General features: G+C 35.7%; 1 protein-coding gene across 10 annotated transcripts in view; it reads left to right on the top strand.

Moving 5' to 3' along the window:
* IFT81 (intraflagellar transport 81) overlaps nt 1–24,346 on the top strand; it is a 209,924-nt gene that overhangs the window by 117,144 nt on the left and 68,434 nt on the right. For all 10 annotated transcript variants that reach the window (XR_015722332.1, XR_015722331.1, XM_087857367.1 and 7 more), the window contains 3 exons: nt 846–1,009; nt 2,359–2,454; nt 9,612–9,758. Coding sequence is in view for 8 of the 10 variants with exons in the window: in XM_087857367.1 (XP_087713493.1) it covers nt 846–1,009; nt 2,359–2,454; nt 9,612–9,758 (407 nt within the window). In the remaining 2 variants the exon portion in view is untranslated. The remainder of the gene's footprint in view (nt 1–845; nt 1,010–2,358; nt 2,455–9,611; nt 9,759–24,346) is intronic.

Here is a 24,346-nt window from a genome sequence, read left to right as displayed (position 1 = left end):
TCCCTCCTACATTGTTGGTGGGAATGCAAGTTGGTACAGCCACTCTGGAAAACAGTGTGGAGGTCCATTAAAAAGTTAAAAATTGAGCTACCCTATGACCCAGCCATTGCACTACTGGGTATTTACCCCAAAGATACAGATGTAGTGAAGAGAAGAGCCATATGCACCCCAATGTTCATAGCAGCATTGTCCACAATAGCTAAATCGTGGAAGGAACCGAGATGCCCTTCAACAGATGACTGGATTAAGAAGTTGTGGTCCATATATACAATGGAATATTACTCAGCTATCAGAAAGAACGAGTTCTCAACATTTACTGCAACATGGACGGCACTGGAGGAGATAATGCTAAGTGAAATAAGTCAAGCAGAGAAAGACAATTATCATATGATTTCTCTCATCTATGGAACATAAGAACTAGGAAGATCGGTAGGGGAAAAAAGGGATAAAGAAAGGGGGGTAATCAGAAGGGTGAGTGAAGCACGGGAGACTATGGACTCTGAGAAACAAACTGAGGGCTTCAGGGGGGCGGGGGTGGGGGAATGGGATAGACTGGTGATGGGTAGTAAGGAAGGCACAGGCACATATTGCATGGTGCACTGGGTGTTATACACAACTAGTGAATCATCGAACCTTGCATCAGAAACCAGGGATGTACTGTATGGTGACTAACATAACATAATAAAAAAAAACATTAAAAATTGGAAAAAAATTTCAATGGTCAATTTTTTATTATACATATTGCTTTCGATAGATATGCCTATTATTCAGGTCTTCCATTTTAAAGTGCACAAAGTATCACTATGTCTACTCTCTTGAGCTGAATATTCATTTTATTTTTAAAGGTTTCATGAAGAGGCTAGAGGAAGAGATAAAATTTAATTTTTATATGGTAACTGAAAAATTTCCTAAAGAATTAGAGAGCAAGAAAAAGGAATTGCATTTTTTACAAAAAGTGGTTTCAGAGCCTGCCATGGGCCATTCTGATCTTCTTGAGCTTGAATCTAAAGTAAGTGACAATCATCTTCTTTTTATAGCTCCCAATTTTCTCTCATCCCGGTCCTGGGAAAATTATGTGAACTGCTTTCTCTAGTGTCCTACTCTTGACTCTTAAGTTAACCTGTGCTGAGTTGACAGCTTTTATGAGGAGTTCTTTGTGAGAAATTGTAACATGTAACGCTGTTACTTAATCCACGTGATGTTATAAAGACTTAGTCAACTGATTAGGAAACTAAGTAGTTTAAATATGTAAATTAATGCACATGATTGACTCATTGGTTTATGTATTCATAATATAATCATTTAGGTGGTAAATTTTAAAATATTTTGCATATCATTAATTTTTATTTCCAAAAATAATATTATAGTAATTTTATATTTAAAGCTAAAATATTTGTATTAGCCTTTTATGCCTGCTTTGGAATTACTAACTTCCTTATAATGCTTATTGAAACCTGGTTTTATGTTATAACATTTTTGTTCCATAGAAATAAAGCACCAATCAGATGTAAAAAATAACAAATCTTAACAAATAACAGATCTTAAAAAATAACAAATATTATAACAATTGATTGAAAGATTTTGATTTGCTAATCTTTTAATGTGCTTAATATGTGCTTAATAGCCACTATAATTAAATATGTAATTCTGACCACTTTATTCTTTTAATTTACTTATAGAAATTACATGTCCAAGTGAGATTTGGCTCAAATTTAATGTCATAGAATTAACAGGAGAATTCTAGTCTTTTCAGAGGGTAGATATACTGAAAGCCATATAATTTTTTTTTATTACTTGAGGGACTATATGCTTCTACTAGCTTTATTCACTTTTATCTTATTACATTTGCTAAAGGATTAATGAGTAGGCTAAATGGCAGCTATCATCAAATCACAGATCATTAGAACAAGAAGAGTTTTTAGATGTCATCCATGTCAACTGTCAGTTGGGTTCATGAATTCCTTGCACTAAATCCCTGGGGAATGTTAGTCTGGATTTGCTTTATCACTTGCAATGACTTGAAAGTCACAAGCTAGGTGAGGGGTAACTTTAGATTTGTAGAAATTGTCTTTCTGATAAAAATGCATAAGTATTTCACATAGAATACTTTTAGTATAATTTAAACATGGATGGTTATGTAAGTCATCAAAACGTGTAAATATATATCATGAACTATGAAATGTAAATTGTTTCTAAAAATAATGATAACAACCCACTTATAACATTAATGAACCTGTTCCTCCCATGAAATCACTGATGATAAGAACAGTAAATTCAAAGCTTGGTTTGCCCAGATGTCCCTTAGTTTGTGTAATCACAGGAAGAGTTTTAACCTTCTTTATTTTCATACTGTTTTAGATAAATGAAGTAAACACACAGATCAATCAGCTGATTGAAAAGAAAATGATGAGAAATGAGCCAATTGAAGGCAAACTCTCACTATATAAGCAACAGGTGAGACCACTCTTTTGGCCCTCATGTTTAGATCTTTCATCTTATTGGTAAACGTCTCTATAAAAACCCCAGGCTGTGTTGTGCATAGTCTTAAAGTAAGAAGGAAGTAAAGAATAAATATTCTTCTGTTATTGCTAATCTCCAGATTATAACAAAGAATTTGTGGAAAAGCCACAAAAGATGCATGTTCAAGTTTGAAATTCAATACACCTGATGATGCTTAGTTTCCTTATTGTCTGCCAACTGTGGTTATAGAGCTGTTTGTGTTTATATCTGTTGACTGTGAAACTTGATTTTTTTAAATGAAAGCTTACCTTAAGTGGTATAAAATCAAAATATAATCTTTAATTAAAAATATACCTTTTCAGGTTTAAAGTTAGTTTGCAAGTATAGCATAAGTTAAATTTCAGTGCTAAGGCATTTATCATTTTATCCACAACTATTAGATTGTGAGGGTATAAATGTTGTTCTGTATTTCTAGACAAAAGGTTCAAATGAAAGCCATGAATTATCTAAAAAGAACCCAGTCAGGAGGAGTTTAGTGTGATGAGCACTCTGTAACCTCAGAAAATATTGAGCTACGTAACAAAGCAGTTTTCACAGATGCTAAAATTTTTTTTAGATGCTAAAATTTTTAAAAACTTTTTATACTGGAGAATTTCAACCATATACAAAGGTAGAGAAAATAATTCAATAAACCCTCATGTGTCCCAGGCTATAACAATCACAGCCATTCTTGTTTCACTATACCTACCCAGACCTAACTGGATTATTTTAAAGCAAATCTTTGACTTGATATCATTTCATCTATAAACATTTCAGAATGTATGTCTAAAAAATAAAGGCTTAAAAAAACTTTGCAACATACTACATCTGAAAAATGTCATAATTCCTTGATATTGGCAAATATCCAGTCAGTGTTCACATTTCCTGGATTTTCATTTTCTCTTTCTTTCTTTTTCTTCTTCTTCTTCTTCTTCTTCTTCTTCTTCTTCTTCTTCTTCTTCTTCTTCTTCTTCTAGTTGCTTTGTTTTAATTGGGATCCTTATAGGATTCATACACTGCATTTGATTGATATGCTTAAGTCTCTTTTAATATGTAGAGTCTCTTGGCCACTTATTTATCTATTTAATAATTTTCTTGCAGTTAATTTATTGAAAAAACTTGTTTATCCTGTAACAGTGGCCTATTCATACTCTTGATTGCTTCTTCATTTGTTAGCTGGATTGCCTCTATAAAAGAAACCTCCTCTCATCAACAATTTGATTAAACTGAGCTACATTCATGTAGGAAAGGCAGGCTACATGCTTGATTCTTTATCAGTTTTCAAAAAGAATTGGTTTCCTCCAGCTCATTTTCATTCTCCATCAACTAAGGTAGTTTTTCATTTTTTAGTTGCTTGTTTACTTAATGTCATTATGAATCATTGATATAATTATATTTGGTAAATTTAAAACATTTTCCTTAATGATGCTCAAATTGTCCCATTTTTGGCTACTAGGAAGCTTTTCAAGTAACTTCTGATTCCTTTTTAAGATTCTGTTTGTCTTTGATAATGTCCTTGCTCTCTGGTGTGATTAAAATATTTCTGTGCTCATCTTTTATATTTCTTATCCTAGGCTTGGAATTAGGCTTTCTTCTATGAGTCTGATTTGCTTTAGTAGGAAATAATATTTAGAGACTGAAATCTGGGTATTAGGACTTCTTATTGCTCCTGGGTGGTGATTATTTTTAGGTCTTTTTCGTGGAAAAAGCTAAGAAATAGTTTTTCCTCTTACTCTCTTCCTTTTTTTTTTTTTTAAGATTTTATTTATTAATTTGACAGAGAGAGACAGCCAGCGAGAGAGGGAACACAAGCAGGGGGAGTGGGAGAGGAAGAAGCAGGCTCCTAGCGGAGGAGCCTGATGTGGGGCTTAATCCCAGAACGCAGGGATCACGCCTTGAGCTGAAGGCAGACACTTAACAACTGCACCACCTAGGCACCCCATCTCTTACTGTCTTCCTAACATACACCATGAGTTCATACTTACCCTTCCAGGTCAGGTTCAAGGCTACTGGGCTTCTATTTAGCCTCATCAGTCTCACATCTTTCTCCTTATCCCACATGGAAAATTCTGGTTCTCAGTAACACTAACATAATTTAATTCATTATTTGCTTTAATCCACACTTTATACACAACCGTTTCAAAATAAAAGTAATAATACTACCACCAAAAATATGATCGCTGCTGAAAATTATTTTTCAGTCGTTTTGTCCTTAGGCTATATCCCACTAGGGATAGACAAATTACTGGTTTAAAGTCATTTAGACTAGTTCTTCTATATGGTTATTCCACAAATTAAACTGGATACATATATATGTTTATTTTTACTTTTGTGGAGTACTTTTATTTATTTATTTATTTATTTATTTATTTATTTATTTATTTATTTATTTTAGAGAGGGAGCATGTGCACCCAAATGGGGCAAGGGGTAGAGGGAGAGGGAGAGAGAGATCCTCAAGCAGATTCCCCACTGAGTACAGAGTCCAACGCAGGACTCCATCCCAGGACCCTAAGATCATGACCTGAGCTGAAATCCAGAGTTGGCCAATTAACCAACTGAGCCACCCAGGCACCCCTAGGGATTACTTTTTAGGGAATAATTTGTTTTATAATTATTTAAAATATTTATATGATCCTAAGTCAAATCTAAAAAACAAGAAATATTCAAAGAAGTTTCAAACATCTACTCTGGTGCTATCCATGCTAATCTTTCCTTCCCTCGTAGGTAATTTTTAAAAATTTATGTGCTTTATTATTCCATTAAAAATAATAGTATATATACATAGATTCATACATCTTCCTTATTAGAGAAGGAAGAGCATATTATACATACTTTCATATTCTGTGCTTTTTAAAAATCTTTTTTTTTAAGGTTTTATTTATTTATTTGACACAGAAAGAGAGAGAGGGAGAGAGCAAGCACAAGCAGGGGCAGGCAGGGGAGAAGCAGGCTCCCTGCTGGGCAAGGAGCCTGATGTGGGGCTTGATCCCAGGACCCTGGGATTATGACCTGAGCTGAAGGCAGACGCTTAACTGACTGAGCCACCAGGTGCCCCGCTTTTTAAAATTCTTAATGATACATGCTGGGGTGCCTGGGTGGCTCAGTCGTTAAGCATCTGCCTTCGGCTCAGGGCGTAATCCCGGCATTCTGGGATCGAGCCCCGCATCAGGCTCCTCCACTGGGAGCCTGCTTCTTCCTCTCCCACTCCCCCTGCTTGTGTTCCCTCTCTCGCTGGCTGTCTCTCTCTCTGTCAAATAAAGAAATAAAATCTTTTTAAAAAAATGATATATGCTGATGAATAGTAAAATAATCTTTGTTCCTTTTTTTTACAACTTTATTGAGATACAATTCACATACCATACAATTCACCTATATAAAATGCACAATTCCGTGATTTTTAGTGTATTTAGAGTTGTGCAACCATCACCACTATCAATTTGAGAACATTTTTATCATCTCAAAAAGATGATAAAAGAATGCTTTTATGTTTATTTTTATATTTAAAATAACCCATTAGCTGTCACTTCCCATTTCCTTCCCAACCCTTAGCCCTAGGGAACCAAACTGTCTCTATAGAATTGCCTATAATGGACACTTCATATGAATGAAATCATACAATATGTGGTCCTTTGTGACTGGCTTCTTTCATTTAACATAGTTTTTAAAGTTCATCCATGCTGTAGCATGAGTCAGTATTTCCTTCTTTTTGTTATTGAATAATATTCCATTGTATGGATAGATCATATTTTGTTTATCCATTCATCCATTAATGGGCATTTGGGTTATTTCTACCTTTTGACTGTTATGAACAATGCTGCTATGAATATTGTTATGCAAGCGTTTGTGTGAAAATATGTTTTCTTTTCTCTTGAGTGTATTCCTAGGAGTGGAATTGCTGTTTCATATGATAATTCTGTGTTTAACATTTTGAGGAAATGCCAGACTCTTTCCAAACCAGTCCCACCAACAGTGTATGAAGGTTTTGATTTCTCCACATCCTCGCCAACTCTTGTTATTATCTGTTTTTTTTTTAAATATAGCCGTCTTAGTTGGTATGCTTATTCCTCTTCACAGTCACATAGTACCCCACTGAGTGGTTATACCGCAGTTCATGCAGCCAGTCACCAGTTGGACATTTGGGTTGTTGCCATTCTTTTGCTATTACAAATCATGCTTCAATAAATAGCTTTTTATTTATGTCTTTGCATATTTTTGTCAGTGTTACCTTCAGGATATAGTCCCAGAGGTGAGATTGCTACATCAAAGGGTAAATGCAGATGTAAATTTGCTAGATATTGCCGAATTCCTCTCCGTAGAGGTTTCAGCATTTCATGCTCCCACCTGCAGTGTGGGAGAGTGCCTGTTTCCTTGCTGCCTCCCAGTAGAGTGTGTTGTTGAACCTTTAGAGTTTTGCCATCCTTGTAGATGAGAAATCATATCCTGTGATAGCTTTAATTGTTGGTTATCTTATTTTAAACAAGGTTGAGCATCTTCTCACATGAATAATAGTCATCTTAATTTCTTTTTCTGTGATTGTCCCTTCATGTCTGTGTCCCCATTTTTCTCTAGAGTTGTTGGCCCTTTTTTATTTATTATATTAGAAATATTTACTCTTGGGGCACCTGGGTGGCTCAGTCAGTTAAGCATCCGCCTCTTGGTCTCAGCTCACGTCTTGATGCCAGGGTCATGAATTCAAGCCCTGTGTTGGGCTCTGTGCTGGGTGTGGAACCTACTTTAAAAAAAAAAAGAAGAAGAAAAGAAATATTTACTCTTTGTCTTGCTTATAATTGTAACATTTTCCCCAGTTTGGTATTTGCCTTTTTACATTGTTTACAGGGTTATGTCACCATGGAAAATTTCTTTATTTTTATGAAATCAAATTTAATAGCTTTTTCTCTTATTATTTCAGGTTTTGAGGCATATTTAGGAACATTTTTCCCTCTTGTAAGTTATAGAGAAATTTACTCAAGTTTCCTTTTTGGACTTCTCTGTTTTAATTTTTTGTATTCAAGTCTCCAGTCTATTTAGAATTTTTTTTCTGGTGTATGCTATTTATTGTATATAGCTACCCAATTATCTAATTGTCCCAATACCAGTTAGTAAAAAGTCCATCTTTCCCCCTCTGGATTTGAGATTCTGTTTGTTCTAATTTAAAAATGCTTTTGAATTTATTTCTGTATTTTCAATTTTTCTATTGGCCTTCTGTTCAGATACTCATATTAACTTATTTACAGAAGCTTTATAATCAAGTTCAAATAACTGATAAAAGTAGCCACCTTCACCCCCAGTTGCTATACTTTTTCAGGGTTTTCCTTACAATTCTTCTTTGTATGTTCTTTCAGTAAGCTTTACTATCAACTTGTCCAGCTCTTTAAAAAAATGTAATTTTTAAATTATTGGGTTTGCTTAATATTTATAACTTGCCTCAGAACTTACATCTTTATGATATTTGAGTCTTTCCATCTAGGAACATGTTATGTGTCTCCCATTTGTTCAAGTTTATTCTTTGGTCTTTTGGGAGTATTTGTTTTCCTCCAAATTTTAGAACTTCTGCTTACATGTTTTATTTTGTGTTTTGCTCTTATAATTGAGGGCTTTTCTTTCCTTATGTCTTCTTCCTTATTTGTCTGTAGTGCTATTGATTTGTTTACTATTGTTTTCCCGTAGATTCTCTTGGGTTTTTTAGGTATAAAATCATATACTGTGAAAATTCCAACTTTTCCTGTCAAATTCTTATGCTTCGAATTACTTTCTCTTGTCTAATGGTATGAGCAAATACCTTCAACACAATATTAAATTATAGTGGAGATAGTGGGCATACCTTGTTCCAGATTTAGTAGGAATGCTCTCATGTTTCTCTTTTAAATAAGATCCTGGTTTGGGCTGAGTTTTATATTTATTTATTTTATCATTTTAAGGAAGTATACCATTGATTCCTATATGGTTCTGGTACTCTTATTATTCCTTCTTTCTCTCTCTCTCTCTCTCTCTCTGCTGGAATAATTCCGTAGAGAGAAACATTCCTTCATCATCTCTCTTTCATTTTTTAAACAGAGAGAATAGACTTGTTTAAAGGGTTTGCATTATTGGGGCGCCTGTGTGGCTCAGTCGTTAAGCATCTGCCTTCAGCTCAGGGCGTGTTTCCAGGGTTCTGGGATCGAGCCCCACATCAGGCTCCTCTGCTGGAAGCCTGCTTCTTCCTCTCCCACTCCCCCTGCTTGTGTTTCCTCTCTCGCTGTCTGTCTCTCTCTCTGTCAAATAAATTTTTAAAATCTTTTAAAAAAAAATAAAATAAAATAAAATAAAATAAAATAAAATAAAATAAAATAAAATAAAATAAAAAGGGTTTGCATTAGAGATTTCCCCTCCCCTGTCAAATTTGTGTGAAGAAAATATTTGTACTATTTCACTTAAGAGGACAGTTTGGCTAATGTTTTCCTTAAACTAGTACAGCCATGGTTCATTTAAGGAAATCCCCCAAGAGTTGCTAAGTAATATAAAGTGCTGCATTCATGGCTAAGAGCAGCCATTTGGATTGTGTAAACATTTGCCTAATTCTGGTGAGTCACATGTTTGATTTTAAACCTGCTCTTTATTTATTAGAATGCCCCAAATACAATAGATGTTTTAACATTTCATTTTCAAAGTATGGATATTGAATTTAGGTAGGATAATCTGTGTTGTAGTTTTGAGAATAAAACATTCTTGTTTTCTTTCCATGAAAGGAAACCTACCATGCAGAAAAATAAAAGACTTAAGGAGAACTTCTATTTACTTACCTAGAAAGTACCTTCATTAACATTTGAGTGTTACTTGGGAATATTTTAATATTTTTTTTTACTACTGTATTTTGTTTCTCTGCTGATATAGCCTATATTTTCACGGCTTTTGTCTTCCAAATGTTTTGGGGTTGGTATTTAGTATACATTGCATACTCCTATTAAACAGATAAGTGGTGATGATAGGTAGTAGGGCAAAGGGTATTGGTTAGGGGAAGCCAACCTGATATTGAAAATATTGCTTGGTAAAATCTAAAAAATTGAGAATTTCATAAGATAATAGAAAGTTGATTGTGTGTCTAATTTTACATTTATATTTAATGCTCAATTAGGCATCCATCATTTCTCGTAAAAAAGAAGCCAAAGCTGAGGAACTTCAGGAAGCAAAGGAGAAATTAGCCAACCTAGAGAGAGAGGTATCAGTGAAGACAAATCAGACCCGTGAATTTGATGGCACTGAAGTTTTGAAGGGAGATGAAGTAAGTTGAAGCGTCTAATGGGACAAGTATATGAGTATTGTTTTTGTTTGAAAACATTCATGTTTTTGACTTTTTTGGTTTGAATATCACTAATGGAAAGTTTATTTTATAAAACCTATGTATTTAAAACTGAAAAGTCTTTGCAATAATATTAAGATAATCTTGCTTATAATGACATAGATCTTAGTGATTTTATGAGATAAGGTTCCAAATTTTTACTTTTTTAATTAAGCAAATTTATATTGGATTTATGAATTATAAATATTAAGTTATAAAAGTAAGGCAAAATTAGTAGGAACTAACAGATAAGACAAAAATTCATATTCATTGATAGATGTCATTCCAGAAAGGGCTGAGAAAATAATATCACTAAGTTACTTTGTCAGTAATGTGTATTTGGCCACTGGGACTGGCACCATTTAAATTACTTCATTGTAGATGCTTGTAAATTTAAAAATACAACTCTGTCTCGTGTTGCTGTATACTTAAATTTTTGAAATATGTTTTAACAGCTGTTATTTCATTTATTCTTCTGTCAGACTCCTGAGAGTAGTAGGACAAGTAATACTGTCATTTGTATATATGGCTAAACTTAAGCACCAAAAATATAACCCCATCTCATTTTCATAAAATTAGCTCAAGAAAGAATGAATAAATGAAGCAAAATATCTTGTCTTTAGCACAGTGGTTTTTTTTTAAGCAAATCAAGTGATAGGTGTTATTTTAATTCCCAGTCATCGCCTGTACTTTACCACTGGTTATAGCTCATTTATTTTATATTAGCTACGTAGCTGCCAGGACTCAGCAAAAGCTACTTCAAAAAACTGCTCACATCCAAACTTCATTTTTGGCTTTGAATAGTTACCAAATTCATACTGTTACAAATTGGCAGTGAACCTTCACTATGACACACACAAGTGAGTTATTCCCACAGTACCACTTTTCTCTGTGGTGTTTCTGATTGTGGTCTCCCAGTATGCTGTTAACTTTCTGGGAAGTAGTAGATTTCAGCATTCAGCGTGTGACTGAAAACTTACTTTGGCTTTTAACATACACTTCCAGATTGCTTTAAGAGACTATTTAAAATGTTACTTGGAAGCCAACACAGTGTGCTGAGTGACATCCTTACAATCCAGGGCGTGCGGCGGGGGGGGGGGGGGGGGGGGGGGTTAATTGTAAGAGACCCTGCTACTTCCTACCATTTTTGTCTTCTCTTAAGAAAATGCTGCCCAATTGACAAGAAATACTAATTGCCGTGGCCACATTTGGCATGAATAGTGCTTATAAATTCAGCATTAGATATTCCTTCTATGCAAATGTGAGGGAAAAGAACATAGTGCCAACCTATTAGGTTTTATTTTTGATAAATTATAGTGAATAGGAGAAGTGTCTGATGACAGAAATAGCATACTTTCTTTAAGGGGAAAGAGATAACTTTGGAAATGATAAGGTCAACTTAATTTTTTAAACAGTATCTGGTCAGAAACGAGAACAAATCAAGGAAATCATTTGGCAGTTACCTAAAAGAACAGAAGGTATTGGGGAACATTAAGCGTAATTTTGTAAAGAACAAATCTTGGTAGACCAGTTTTATTTTCTACTTTGATAAAGTGATAGACCATATGGACAAAAGGGAGGAAGCTTGTTATACTTAAAATTATGTAATATAGCTGGACTTCAGTGAGGTTTCATTTGGTATCACATGGTAATCACCAAAAAATCATGTTTTTTGCCACCCATCTGTTAACACAGTTGGTGAGAGGGTATCGAGTAGTATCATGGCATTTAGAAAGAATAACTATACCAGCAGTCACAAATAGGAGAATGAGGAAGGGGGGGCTAACATTAATTGAGCACTTTTTATACAAGGTTCTGTGCTAGATGCTTTGCAAACACACACTTCTTTATTTCTTATATTCTTGTTACTGTTATTTACGTTTTACAATTGAGTGAAGCTCAGGAAGATTTTAGATGCACTTATAGGTAATAAGTGGCCAGCTTGGGATCCAGGTCTTTCTCACACGTTCCCATTGACCTTGAGCAAATCACTTCTCCATCTATAAAATGGGGGTGATTGCTCTTCACTGTCATTACGAAGAACACATGAAATAATGGAGGTCAGAGCTTCCAAAAAACTGGAAGGCTCAGTCAAAATATAACATCTGGCATCTGGAAGTCATCATTCCTATGGGCCTCATGTTACTACATGTGTGAAAGGCAGTGTAGTGGAATGGTTAAGGGCATGGGCTCTAGAATTTGGTTGTTTGAGTGCAAATCCTGTTTTTGTCAGCTTACCAGATGGGTAACCTTGGGCAGCTTCTGTAACCTCTTTGTACTCAGCTGAAAATGTGACTATCATCACTATATACTTCTTAGAATTATTATTGTACAGATTAAATGAGTTAATACCTGAAAAGTGCTTAGAATAGCATGAGCACATGCTGAGTACTCAGTACGTGTTAGCTCTTGATATTTTTATATTTTTGTCAGTCCCTTGAATGAAGAATTTGAAAGCTAAGAATATTTTTACAGCTGAATACTTGAAATTGGTATTTCCTAAACTGGGTGCAATTCAGTAGAAGTAAATATGAAATAGTTTTTGCTTACGGATAAATAATTTGCATAGACTCAGAATAGGATAACACTAATGAAAGTCATTTTAGCTGCTATTCACTGAGCAGTTACCATGTGCTCAACCTTTAAAAACATATCCTTGATGACGGTTGCACAATGATGTGAATACACTTAATGCCACAGAACTGTACACTTAATGCCACAGAACTGTACACTTAAAAATGGTTAAAAGGATAAATTGTATACTATCTGTGTTTAACCACAATAAAATACACATGCAATATATCCTAATTCATCCTCTCAAAAAAACCTGTGAGGTAATTATTATCTCTATTTTATAACTGGGGAAACAGGCTTAGAGAATTTTAAGTAACTTGCCTAAAGTCACACAGTAAATTGAGTTGCAGAGTAAGGATTTGAACTCAGGTCTGACAGTCACTAACTGTTAGCTTGCTAGAAACTGGATGACAGCCATTTGTTTGGATGTAAACCTTCGTTCCTTGATTATCCATGTGTGGTTGTTTGATTAATCTTTTCTTGGAAAAATTTAGGAATGTGACTGTTAATAAGGATAAATGTAACAAATACTATACGTACAGTAATTTATATTCCTTTGTCATTTTCTTTTTAGAGGTCAGCTAGCAGTTTTTAAAGTTCGGTATTGAAGTATGCATTCTGATGCTTCCCACTGCCATTAAAGTTAATATTCCAGATGTTATATTTCGTCTGAGAATTTTAGCTCTTCTGTTTGCAAATGACAAGTGCTGCAGGCATTTGATCCTCACTAGACTTTTTCATTAGTATTCCCTGGATGTTTCTTATTAATAAAAGATGAAGTGTCTAAAAATGCTCCTCTTTTTCATTGTACTTTGGTTATCACTTGAACATTTTATTTTCATGGTATTGCCTTGCTTGATTATGGCAGTAGGCACAGGAATGTGTTTATCTCTTATTGTGCCAGACTTCTGACATGGGTAGGAATTTCTTGAACTATTGAAATTATCTTCTCAGTGGTAGAGGTTTTCTTACCAGTCTAGTCTATCTTGATTTCTTTCTCTTCACACCAGTATTTGGTAGGTGATAAGAAGGTTAAATTTAGAGACGATAGTCTCTTAACATAACTAAAAATTGATGATAATGAATGTCTGTTTTTTATATCTTGAGGTTTTTTATATTGGATTTTCATATGTAATAACTAAGGATAGGGGTGCCTGGGTGGCTCAGTCAGTTAAGTAACTGCCTTCAGCTCAGATCATGATACCAGGGTCCTGGGATGAAGCCCAGGATTGAGCCCCGCCTTGGGCTCCCTGCTCAGGGAGGGGAGCCTGCTTCTCCCTCTCTCTCTGCTGCTCCCCCTGCTTGTGCTCCTTGTCTCTCCCTCTGTCTAGTAAAATAATTAATTAATTTAAAAAAAAACCCAAGTATAAATCTAGTTGAATTGATATTCTCAAAGAATTGTGAACGCTGTCATCTCTGAGAGAAGTTACCCAAAAATGCTATGGAGCATCCTTGATATCAATCTGTTTATTATTCTTACCAATAATTTAGATTAATTAGTAGTTAATGTTTATTATGCAGTTACAATGTGCCAGACACCATCCTAGGCTTATTTATTTCATTGAACAACTCTAAGAGATAGTTATGATCATTATTCCTAGTTTTTACAGATATGGGACCTGAGGCACACGGAGGATTTGTGCTAACTTACCCAAGATCACATGGCTAGTAAGTGGTAGTACTTTGATTTAAATTGAGGTGGTCTCCCTCCAGAACCTTTAATAATTTTCGCATGACAGGAAGCTAGAAGGAATAGTCAGCCTGAGAGAGATGATGGAATTAGGGTTCAGAGTCATCTCAGGAGGCCGGAGGATTGTGCTGAAACAAACAATGCCATCAACAGGATTATGAACACAGTGTTGTAGAGTTTGAGTTTGTTTGTCATCTCAACATACCAACCATGAGTAATGCAGCATTAGAAAACAAATTATTATACTCCATCAATAAAAATGTAATATCCTATTTATGGTGAAATTATGCCTGGAATACTATTTTACATTTTTTGGCATATGTTTTAAGAAGGACATAGTTAAGGCAGAGTCCAGATGAAGGTGACCAAAATGGATGAAAAGTCTGGCAATTTTCATAGAAAGAAATGATTATGTATTAACTGAGAACAAAAAAACAAAGGCATAATAGAATTGCATTTAAATTTCAAAAGGATACGGAAAGGATGGTGTGCATAAAAAGAGTTAACATAGCAGGCCTGAAACTGCTATTCTTAGAAAATCTTGTTCGCACGGTTGGCCCTTGGCTGGCATCTAGGAACTTGAATTTAGAAGGATTCCCACCATTCCCTGATAAGAATTGCTCACTGTGGCTAAACTGTATATACAAAGAATGTGGTTTATGTTGAACACCTGCTTTCCTTCTCAGAGCCTGAACTTTTGGTAAGGGCTAGGCAGAGAATGTGCCTCCGTGACCAGACTAAATGCCTGGATGCTGAGTTTCTAATGAACTTACCTGGTTGGCAGCATTTCACACATTGTTATAACTCATTGCTGGGCAATTAAGGGAGAAGACTCTTGGAAGCTTGCCCCTGGTTTCCTCTGGATTTCACCTCATGTGCCTTTTCCCTTTCCCGGTTTTGCTTTTATGTTTTCACTGTAATAAAGCGTTGCCAAGAGTAAGACTATACGCTGAGTTCTGAGTCCTCCTAGCAAATCATTGAACCTGGGGAAGGTCTTGGGGACCCCTGACACAGATGGATTAGTATTCATCTTGTTTGTTTGACAGAAGGCAGAATTAGGACCAATGGAGAGAAAGAAATATTTGATTGGCTATAAGGAGAAATTTCTACAACTTAAGCTTTCCTCAGTAGTGAAGCAGGCTGCTTTGGTGAAGTAGAGTGCTCCACCATTTAAAATATTATGACAGAAGCTGAATGAGGGACATTTTAGAAGTAATGTGTGCAGTTAGTAGAAAAAAAGATTGGACTGGATCAATGTTGGGGAGTTTTTTTAATCTTAAAAAATCTGATTATACAAGTAGTACATGAATATGTTCTTGTGACATGAAAATCGAGCAACACACACAAAATTAAAGTCTTCCTTGACTTCCTCCCACCCCCAATCCGAGTCTCTCCGGCCCTTTACCAGAGAGAAACCGCTGCTTCAAGTCTGTGTGTCCTTTCAGTTCTTTCTCTACAGATAGACATAGATAATACTGTTTTGTGGGTTTTTAAAAATATAAATGGTTTTATACTGTGTGTATTGTACAAGTTGCTTTTAATAAAATGTCCTGGAGATTTTTTCCATGTCAGTAAATGAGGAGGTTAAGAGAATTCTGTAGAGGTTAAAAGAATCAGCTCTGGAGCCAGAATACCTGTGTGTAGATTTCTGCTGTGCCACCTGTCAGCTCTTCAGCCTCAACGTGTTAGCGAACTCCTCTGTGCCTCAGTTTCTTTGTCTATAAAGTGGTGTAACTGCTGTGGAAAACGGTATGACAATTCTTCAAGAGTCAAACACAGAATTATCATATGACCCAAAAACTCCCCTCGTAGGTTGGAATCCTCATGTGGTTTTCTCTTAAGACTTTCTAAATGCAAATTGTTGCAGTTATTCTAAGTTATGATAACTTGAATTGTTTGGACAGGATTTTAAGTATTAAACTAAGTGACCTTAGTTTTCCGTAATTTGGAGTGCTTTAAAAATGTTTACATAGAATTATCTAACTTTATGCAGGAGTCAGTGTGAGAAGAGACAAAAAAACAGTATTATAACAAAATGTAATAGTTGATGGTGATATATTTGACTCTGAGTTGTTAATAAAAGATTGCTGTAGTCAGTACGATTTTTTTAAGATAATGTAATGAATTTAACTAAGGAGCATGTCTTCCAGAATAATACCCTGTTATTGTTTCCCCAGCTCACACCCCATGACCCTGAAATGTACTCCCATAGCCCTCCATTCCTGTGTGTTGTAACATGCAATACACTTAAGATCACTTGTCAGTTTCTGCTTCCCCTAAGAAAGCAGTAAGCTCCACGGTGGCAGGGGCTTATCTCTTTTTCACCATCATTTACTTAATACCTGGAATGTAACAGGCACTTAGTAAATGTGTGGAAATCTGAAAGTATATAATGTAATCTAGATATATGTATGTTTTTCATCAGAAAAGTGATAATATTAAAAATGTCTTGGCACTTCTTTGTAGGCTTCAGTTAATAGGAAAAATTATGTATATTAACTGTTTGTCTTAGCCATAGTTGTATATTTCATTATATAAAGTTATTTTTATTTTTTATTTTTTTATTTTTTTTAAGATTTTATGTACTTGTTTTAGAGAGAGAGTGCACGGCAGGCAGAGGGAGAAGCAGACTCCCCACTGAGCCAGGAGCCCAATTCAGGACTTGATCCCAGGACCCTGGGATCATGACCTGAGCTGAAGGCAGACACTTAACTGCCTGAGCCACCCAGGCATCCCATCCCAGATAAAGTTATTTTTAGATACCTGACAACAAACCTAAATTTGCCATTTAATCTGTTAACCTCCATTACTTCTTTAGTAACTACAAATTTTGCTATTTCATAGGCGGCAATCTGAGTGTGATGACTATCTGTCTTAATGGAAGAGCAAAGAAGAGAGACTGCCTCTTGTAGTAGTCCCACATAGCTACTGACCTTTCCCATCTTAGTCATCTTGATATCTCTGAATCTCAGCTTTAATTATTTGAAAAAGCAAACAAAAAAATCAGCCCCGATGATGTAGTGCTGGTACTGTGTTGTTGTTGTTCAAATGAATGCGTGCCTTTTGGTTCTGAACCGTCTTTTTTTAAGATTTATTTATTTATTTTAGAGGGACTGGGGGAGGGGCAGAGGGAGAAAAATCTCAAGTAGACTCCCTGCCGAGTGTGGAGCCTGAAGCAGGGCTCGATCCTATCACCCATGAGGTCATGAACTGATCCAAAACCAAGAGTCAGTCACTCAACTGACTGAGCCGCCCAGGCGCCCCAGGGTCTGAACTTTTTTATAGCAACAAGTGAACCTCTGGTTAAGGTTCTTTTGGCACTTCATGCATTGAAAGGTCACTCCTGGTTAATCATGTATGAGTATAGAGTCCATTGTGTTTTGTCCCCTAACCATTACAAGAAGTTCCCCTGTTTTGCAGTTATGACTGCTTTAAAAATGTGCTTGGTCAAGTAATGTTTATAAGAAGCTTTAGAAAGATCCCACCAATTCATTCTACAGCTACCGATAGAAATCCTAGAGCTAAATTGCAAAGATTATGAAATCTTCTTTAAATACTTCAAAGAGAAGCACAGTGAAGATAAGGGAATCCTGGCAAGGTTTGCTGCAGCTGTCAGATCCCGAAAATTTAGGAATCAAATTTTGACACTTGTAATTGAATCATCCACCCTTCTAAGTGAGCCCAGGCAAACCTGTGATATTTTTAGAACCTTTCAAATCACATTACACTCTTTAGAGTTCATAGCAGGACCCGAAGCCCCTAAAATTTCCCAAGAGATGGAACAAAACAGAATCAAAGAAATTTGTCTCAATTCACTGTAATAGAAGTAGTGTATTATGCATGCAATCTAGGTAAAGCCACAGTTGCAACCCAAAATTTGAAAACTTTTCATAGCAAAATGTTTTGAGAGTTAACTGCTTGGACAGCAGTTGAAAAATCCATTATCTCTAATATAGTAACAGCTGTGTGGTGGTGCTTTGATTTATAATAGAAGCATAGAGACTGGTATGATTAACTGTGTTTCACAGATGGATGTTCCTGTGCCCCAAGTTTCATTTAAGACAGATTTCTACCAGCATATATCCTATTGCTTATTATAGACTGTCTCAAAAGAATTAGCAGTTAACTATCCACTACCATTTATAGGTAATTACATTGCTTATGCTTAGATTGGTAAAATTTTCTAATTTATTTTTAAATATTTTTTAAAGATCTATTTATTTATTTGAGACAGAGAGTGCGAGTGAGCATGGGGGGAGGGGCAGAGGGAGAGAGAATTTCAAGCAGACTCCACAGTGAGTGTGGAGCCCGCTGGGGGGCTTGATCCCAGGACCCTGAGATCATGACCTGAGCCAAAATCAAGAGTCAGATGCTTAACCGACTGAGCCACCCAGGTGCCCCAGAATTTTCTAATTTAGAGTTAAAAACCTAATACTAACAGGTTCCAAAAGTTTAGAATAGTATTTGTATGTGTGTCTACGTTGGCACTAGTTATGATGGGTGATTTGAAAAGACTGTCATTTTAACAGAAAACAAAGGTTGCTTTGAAACATTTTTTCTTGCCTTAGTACAAATATCTGAAACCAGACTTAAGGGAGTCCAAATGATTTATTGGAGCATAACATGAAAATACAGCCTCTTCAGGTTTTCTACAAGTCCGAATTCAGACAGAAAAGAAGACACTGACAAATGGGCGAACAAATCGTGGTCATTGGGCATATTCATGCTACTCTTGAACAGTTGGTGTTATCTCATGTGACACCTAACTCTCTTGGGCCTTTTTCTGTAGTTTTCCATGCTTAAAAATCATTTGATGGGGGGCGCCTGGGTGGCGCCTGGGTGGCGCAGTCGTTAAGCGTCTGCCTTCGGCTCAGGGCGTGATCCCGAAGTTACGGGATCGAGTCCCGCATCCGGCTCCTCCGCTGGGAGCCTGCTTCTTCCTCTCCCACTCCCCTACTGTGTTCCCTCTCCCGCTCGCTGTCTCTCTGTCAAATAAATAAATAAAATCTTTAAAAAAAAATCATCTGATGGAGTAACTGACAAAGATGTGATGTAATTAAGAAATGGAAAATAGCATGCATATTGGACTATTAAGATTTGAGGACAAAAGTACTCATTCTATTCCAGGTTTCCCAACTTGCTAAAATTCGGTGAGTTGTATTAATTTCTCTGTAGGTTTCCTTCTCTGTAAAAGGGAAAAAAACAATAGATTTTTGTGGTTCTGGACAACATAGAGTATTTATTATATGGTTGTCTTGTAAGGTCCTCACAGCTAATTACTGTGGAAATAATTTTCATGCCAGATACTGAGGTGGAAAATTTGCAGCAGGAGCAGAGGTGCTTGTTTCCGCATAAATATCCAGAATGATGCCTGGAATCTAATAATGCTTTTAAGTTCCAGATAAGCTTGAAAAGCATTTGTAAATGGTTACATACTTAAGGAAATAAGCTGCTTTGTCCATTTAAAAAGCTAGCCTAGATTTTGATCATTACTATTAAAAATTCTAAAACATGGGGCGCCTGGGTGGCACAGCGGTTAAGCGCCTGCCTTCGGCTCAGAGCGTGATCCCGGTGTTTTGAGATTGAGTCCCACGTCAGGCTCCTCCGCTATGAGCCTGCTTCTTCCTCTCCCACTCCCCCTGCTTGTGTTCCCTCTCTCGCTGGCTGTCTCTATCTCTGTCAAATAAATAAATAAAATCTTTAGGAAAAAAAAGATTCTAAAACATATTAAATGGATAAAAAGAGAAAGAACATCTGGCAAATTCCATTTTGATCACAAAGGAATGTGTAAAATTAGTCCTGAAGCTAGAAGCTAGCTCTATAAAGCTTTAATCTTATTGATCTCAGCATTTAAAATGATGGCTGTTCTTTCATAAATGACAAATTTAGGTTACAAATGTATATTGGTCCAAATGATTAGTAGTAGCTGCTATAATGGACCTTCCTGCACAGTGGCAAGCTTTGTAGTTCACTTTAATGACAAATTTGCTTTATTAACCTGCTATAGTGCACTATAGAAAGCTTTTCCTTAATGGTCCAAGAATTTGTTGCTTATCTCTTATCCCAGAGTTCCTTTAAAAATTATTTTTAAAATATTTTTTAAATTAAGTATTTAAAAAATAAATCCCAAAAAATTCACTCATAACTCTATCTGCCCTATACAACAGCTAATTTTATTTCTTAATTCTCTCCCAATCTTGGCTTATAAATATATATATATATACACAAAATTTTTACACAGTTGTACTCAGAGTGTATAAATTTATAATTGCTCGTAGTAGTAATTATTCTGTTTTAGTTCTAAAGAGCATCCATAACACCTAGATTTTTACTTTTCTGCTTAGTCTAATTACTTGACGTTTCTTTATTTCTTCACTAATTAGAAGAAACAGTAATCATCTCTTATTTTCTAGGTACTCCTTAACTACATTCAAACAGAATGACAGACATTATTAATCATTATCCATTATTCAATTTTTATAGACTTTTAGTATATTTTATAGATTTTATTTAAAAACTACCTAGTTTTATTTTAGACAAATAATCATTCATTTTATAATGGTAACATTGTATGATTTGATCCTCAGAGGTTACCCTTTATACTGTAATAAAGTATTTTTAAGAATTGGCTGGTATATGGTGGCAATTATGGTTATTAATAATTGTAGATGTTTAGGTCAAGAATTTGCTTTATTAAACCATTGTGGCTTAATTAATCATAACAGTGATAGCTCCTTTTTATTCAATGCTACACAAGGCATTGTGCTAATTGCCTTACATTTTCATATCACTGTGAGATAAGTATTGTTACCTCCTTTTTTTTTTTTAAATTACAGTTGAATTGATATATAAGGACAAAACAGTAATTGCCTAAGGTCACTTTAAGTAGTGGAGCCTGTATGTGAAATTACATTTCTCTGACTCCAAAGCCCATGATCTTAACACCTCTCTGAACTGCTTCTGTGACTTTGTTTTACTGCTCTTAGGACCTTAATGATTAAGTTCTAAATGAAATTATTTGTGACTTTTTGCTCATATAAATTGTTACAACATGGGATTATGAGTGAATTTAATTTTTAGTACTCAAAGTCTATTCAAAATAAAATCTATCAGCTGTTAGATGTTTGTTGGTGATGGGCTTTCTTTGAGGTGGGTTGTACTTTTAATTACACTTTTTTTAGATTGATTCAAATATGTAGTTTAAAAAGTAAAACAGTACTACAACGCTTATAATGAAAATAATGATCCCCTTTCACATTCCCAAGTCATGCTTCCTTGAAGCTACCACTCTTAATGTCTTTGGTTGTTTCTTCTAGAATCTACTTCTACATATCTAAATAGCATGTTTGTGCTGAAACTTAAAATTTTTTTTTCCATTTTGGATATACTATCATGGGAAATGAAGATTTAGCCCTACACTTCTCATTCCCTGTCTACCCCCATACCTATCTTTCCATTCATTAGAGCCTCCCAATGCAACTATAATTTTTGGTTAAATCATTATTATATTCACTATGATAATTGTAGAAACACAGTTTACAACTGAGCCATGTAGTATACTATGGTTACATATCCTTTCTTGTACACTTTTAAAAAAATTAATACTGACCTCATTTTTTTTTTGTTTTTGTTTGGTTAGTTTTTTCACGTACTTATCACCCACTCAGCTCCAGACCTCTGATAGAACTGTACAATTTATCTTAATATGGCATATGTTCATACACAGTAATCTATTAATTATATTTTGTAAACCTTAAGTGTATTCTTTTTAGAGTCCCTCTCATTCTTCTGTTCCGGTCAGAAGATTTTTTTTTTTAAGATTTTATTTATTTATTTGACAGAGATAGAGACAGCCAGCAAGAGAGGGAACACAAGCAGGGGGAGTGGGAGAGGAAGAAGCAGGCTCATACCGGAGGAGCCTGATGTGGGGCTCGATCCCATAACGCCAGGATCATGCCCTGAGCCAAAGGCAGACGCTTAACCGCTGTGTCACCCAGGCGCCCCTCAGTCAGAAGATTTATATCTAGACTTGCTGTGAACTGTAATCTAGGGCTTCACAGTCATCATCCTGGAAATTTCTTTAACCATTCTCCTGTTTTGGATCTCCTGCTTTCTACATCCCAAGGCTTCTCTTTCTTGGTTTATTTCCTTGTTGTACTAGAGAATGTTCTTGAAAAAGAGGGATTTGGAAGGTAAATTTCTGAGAATCTTGCTTATGTGAAACTGTCTTTATTCCATCTGTCTTTATTCCATCTTGTCTTTACTCCATTCCATACATGATTGATAGTTTGACTGAATGATGAATTCTGGTTGAAAATCTTTTTTCCTGAGAAGTTTGAAGACATTGTTCTGTTGTCTTCTAGTATTCATTGTTGCTGTCTGAGGCTGTTATAATTCCCAGTCCTTTGATGTGACCTCTTCTTGAGGTAAACCTCTTCTTGAAACTTTTGGGATTCTCTCTTTACCTCTGATTTTCTAAATTTTTAAGGTTATGGGCTTAAATAATCTTTTCTTCTTTCACTGAGCTGGGAATTCTATTGGTCCTTTCAATTTAGAATCTTATTTTATACCCTTCAGTTTTGGGAGATTTTCTTTTCTTCTTCTTCTTCTTTTTTTTTTTTTAAGATCTTTATTTATTTATTTGACAGAGAGAAAGACAGCCAGCAAGAGAGGGAACACAAGCAGGGGGAGTGGGAGAGGAAGAGGCAGGCTCCCAGCGGAGGAGCCTGATGCGGGGCTCGATCCCAGGACCCCGGGATTACGCCCTGAGCCAAAGGCAGACGCTTAATGACTGAGCCAACCAGGGGCCCCTGGGAGATTTTCTTGTATTTCTACTCTTTAAAAAAAATTCTGGGGGTGCCTGGGTGGCTCAGTTGGTTAAGCGTCTGCCTTCAATTCAGGTCATGATCCCAGAGTCCTGGGATTGAGCCCTGAGTCTGGCTCTCCGCTCAACAGGGAGCCTGCTTTTCCCTCTCCCTCTGCCTGCTGCTCCCCCTGCTTTTGTGCTCTTTCTTTCTCTGTGTCAAATAAATAAAATCTTTTTGAAAAAATTCTCTTCTTCTGGAACTCATTGGTTAGATTTGGGAACTTCTATATTGATTCTTTAATGTTTATTTACTTTTCAAAATGTAGGTGTTAAGTAAAGTTAGGTGACAATGTGTTTGTGTGTGTGTGTGTGTGTGTGTGTGTGTGTATTATATGAGAAGAGTTAAAGAACAATGAGATCATGAACATATATATACTTCGCACTCAGCTTAAAAAAAGAACCTTTGAGGTTCTCTGTGTGCCTCTCCTTTATCCTGTTTGATTTCTATCCCTCTCCGAGGTAACCACCATCTCAAGTTAGGTATTTTCTGACTCTTATTTACTGTTTGATCACACATTTGTATCCCTAAATAATATGTTGTTTAATTTTCCCAAGCAATACTAATGGAAGCACACTCCATATATTCTGTAACTTGTTTTGCTCTACATTATTTCTTGAACTTAAAATTATTTACTTTCACTGTATACATGTAGTTGAATATATAACAATTTGTTGTGGCTCGTTTTCCAGTCTTCTGCTATTGCAGTGTTTCTGTCAACATTCTTATGTATGTGACTATGAACAGAATTTCCCCAGAGCAGGGTCTACCTTTTTTCACAATATGACACTTAAAAAAAAATTGATCATTGTTTAGCATACTGAGGTAAAAGGACAGAGCTGCTTATAGCTGAGGGTGACTGGCTTGGGAGTTCTTTATAATATCTTGCCCAACTGCTGCAGAGTCTTAGTGGATTAATATCTTGGCATGCACTTAATATTTGCACCACCTGAGTACACTGGAGCATACTGCATTTACAAAGCTCTGCTCTGTAGCAGTTTTATTCAAAGAGTTGTCTGAAGTCCTGTTCTAGCCCACAAACTGTTAGTTACTAATCCATGACCATATAAACTGAGCAGAAGCATTTAGAAACATTTATAGTAACGTGATGTTTCCTAAATATTTTTATTGTTTTATTTAAGTATCCACTCTACAAATGATTAGAAATTTTAAAAACTGCCCCATCACCATAGGTAAGTTTGAGAAGCCCTGCTATTCATTGGAGTGGAGTTGATGGGGCATAGGGTGAACACAATGTCAACTGAAGTAGATATGAAGTGTTTTCCAAACTGTTGTTCTAAATTATAAATCCTCCACTCCCAGTGGTATACAGGTGTTCCACTTCCTCCATATCTTCACCAACACTTAGTATTGAAGGACTTCGTTTTGCTAATTGGATGGAT

The sequence above is a fragment of the Ursus americanus genome, chromosome 30 (assembly GCF_024610735.1).
Source record: "Ursus americanus isolate L20-20 chromosome 30, mUrsAme1.1.p, whole genome shotgun sequence".
NCBI lineage: Eukaryota > Metazoa > Chordata > Mammalia > Carnivora > Ursidae > Ursus > Ursus americanus.
This window is presented reverse-complemented; position numbering and strand designations above follow the sequence as displayed.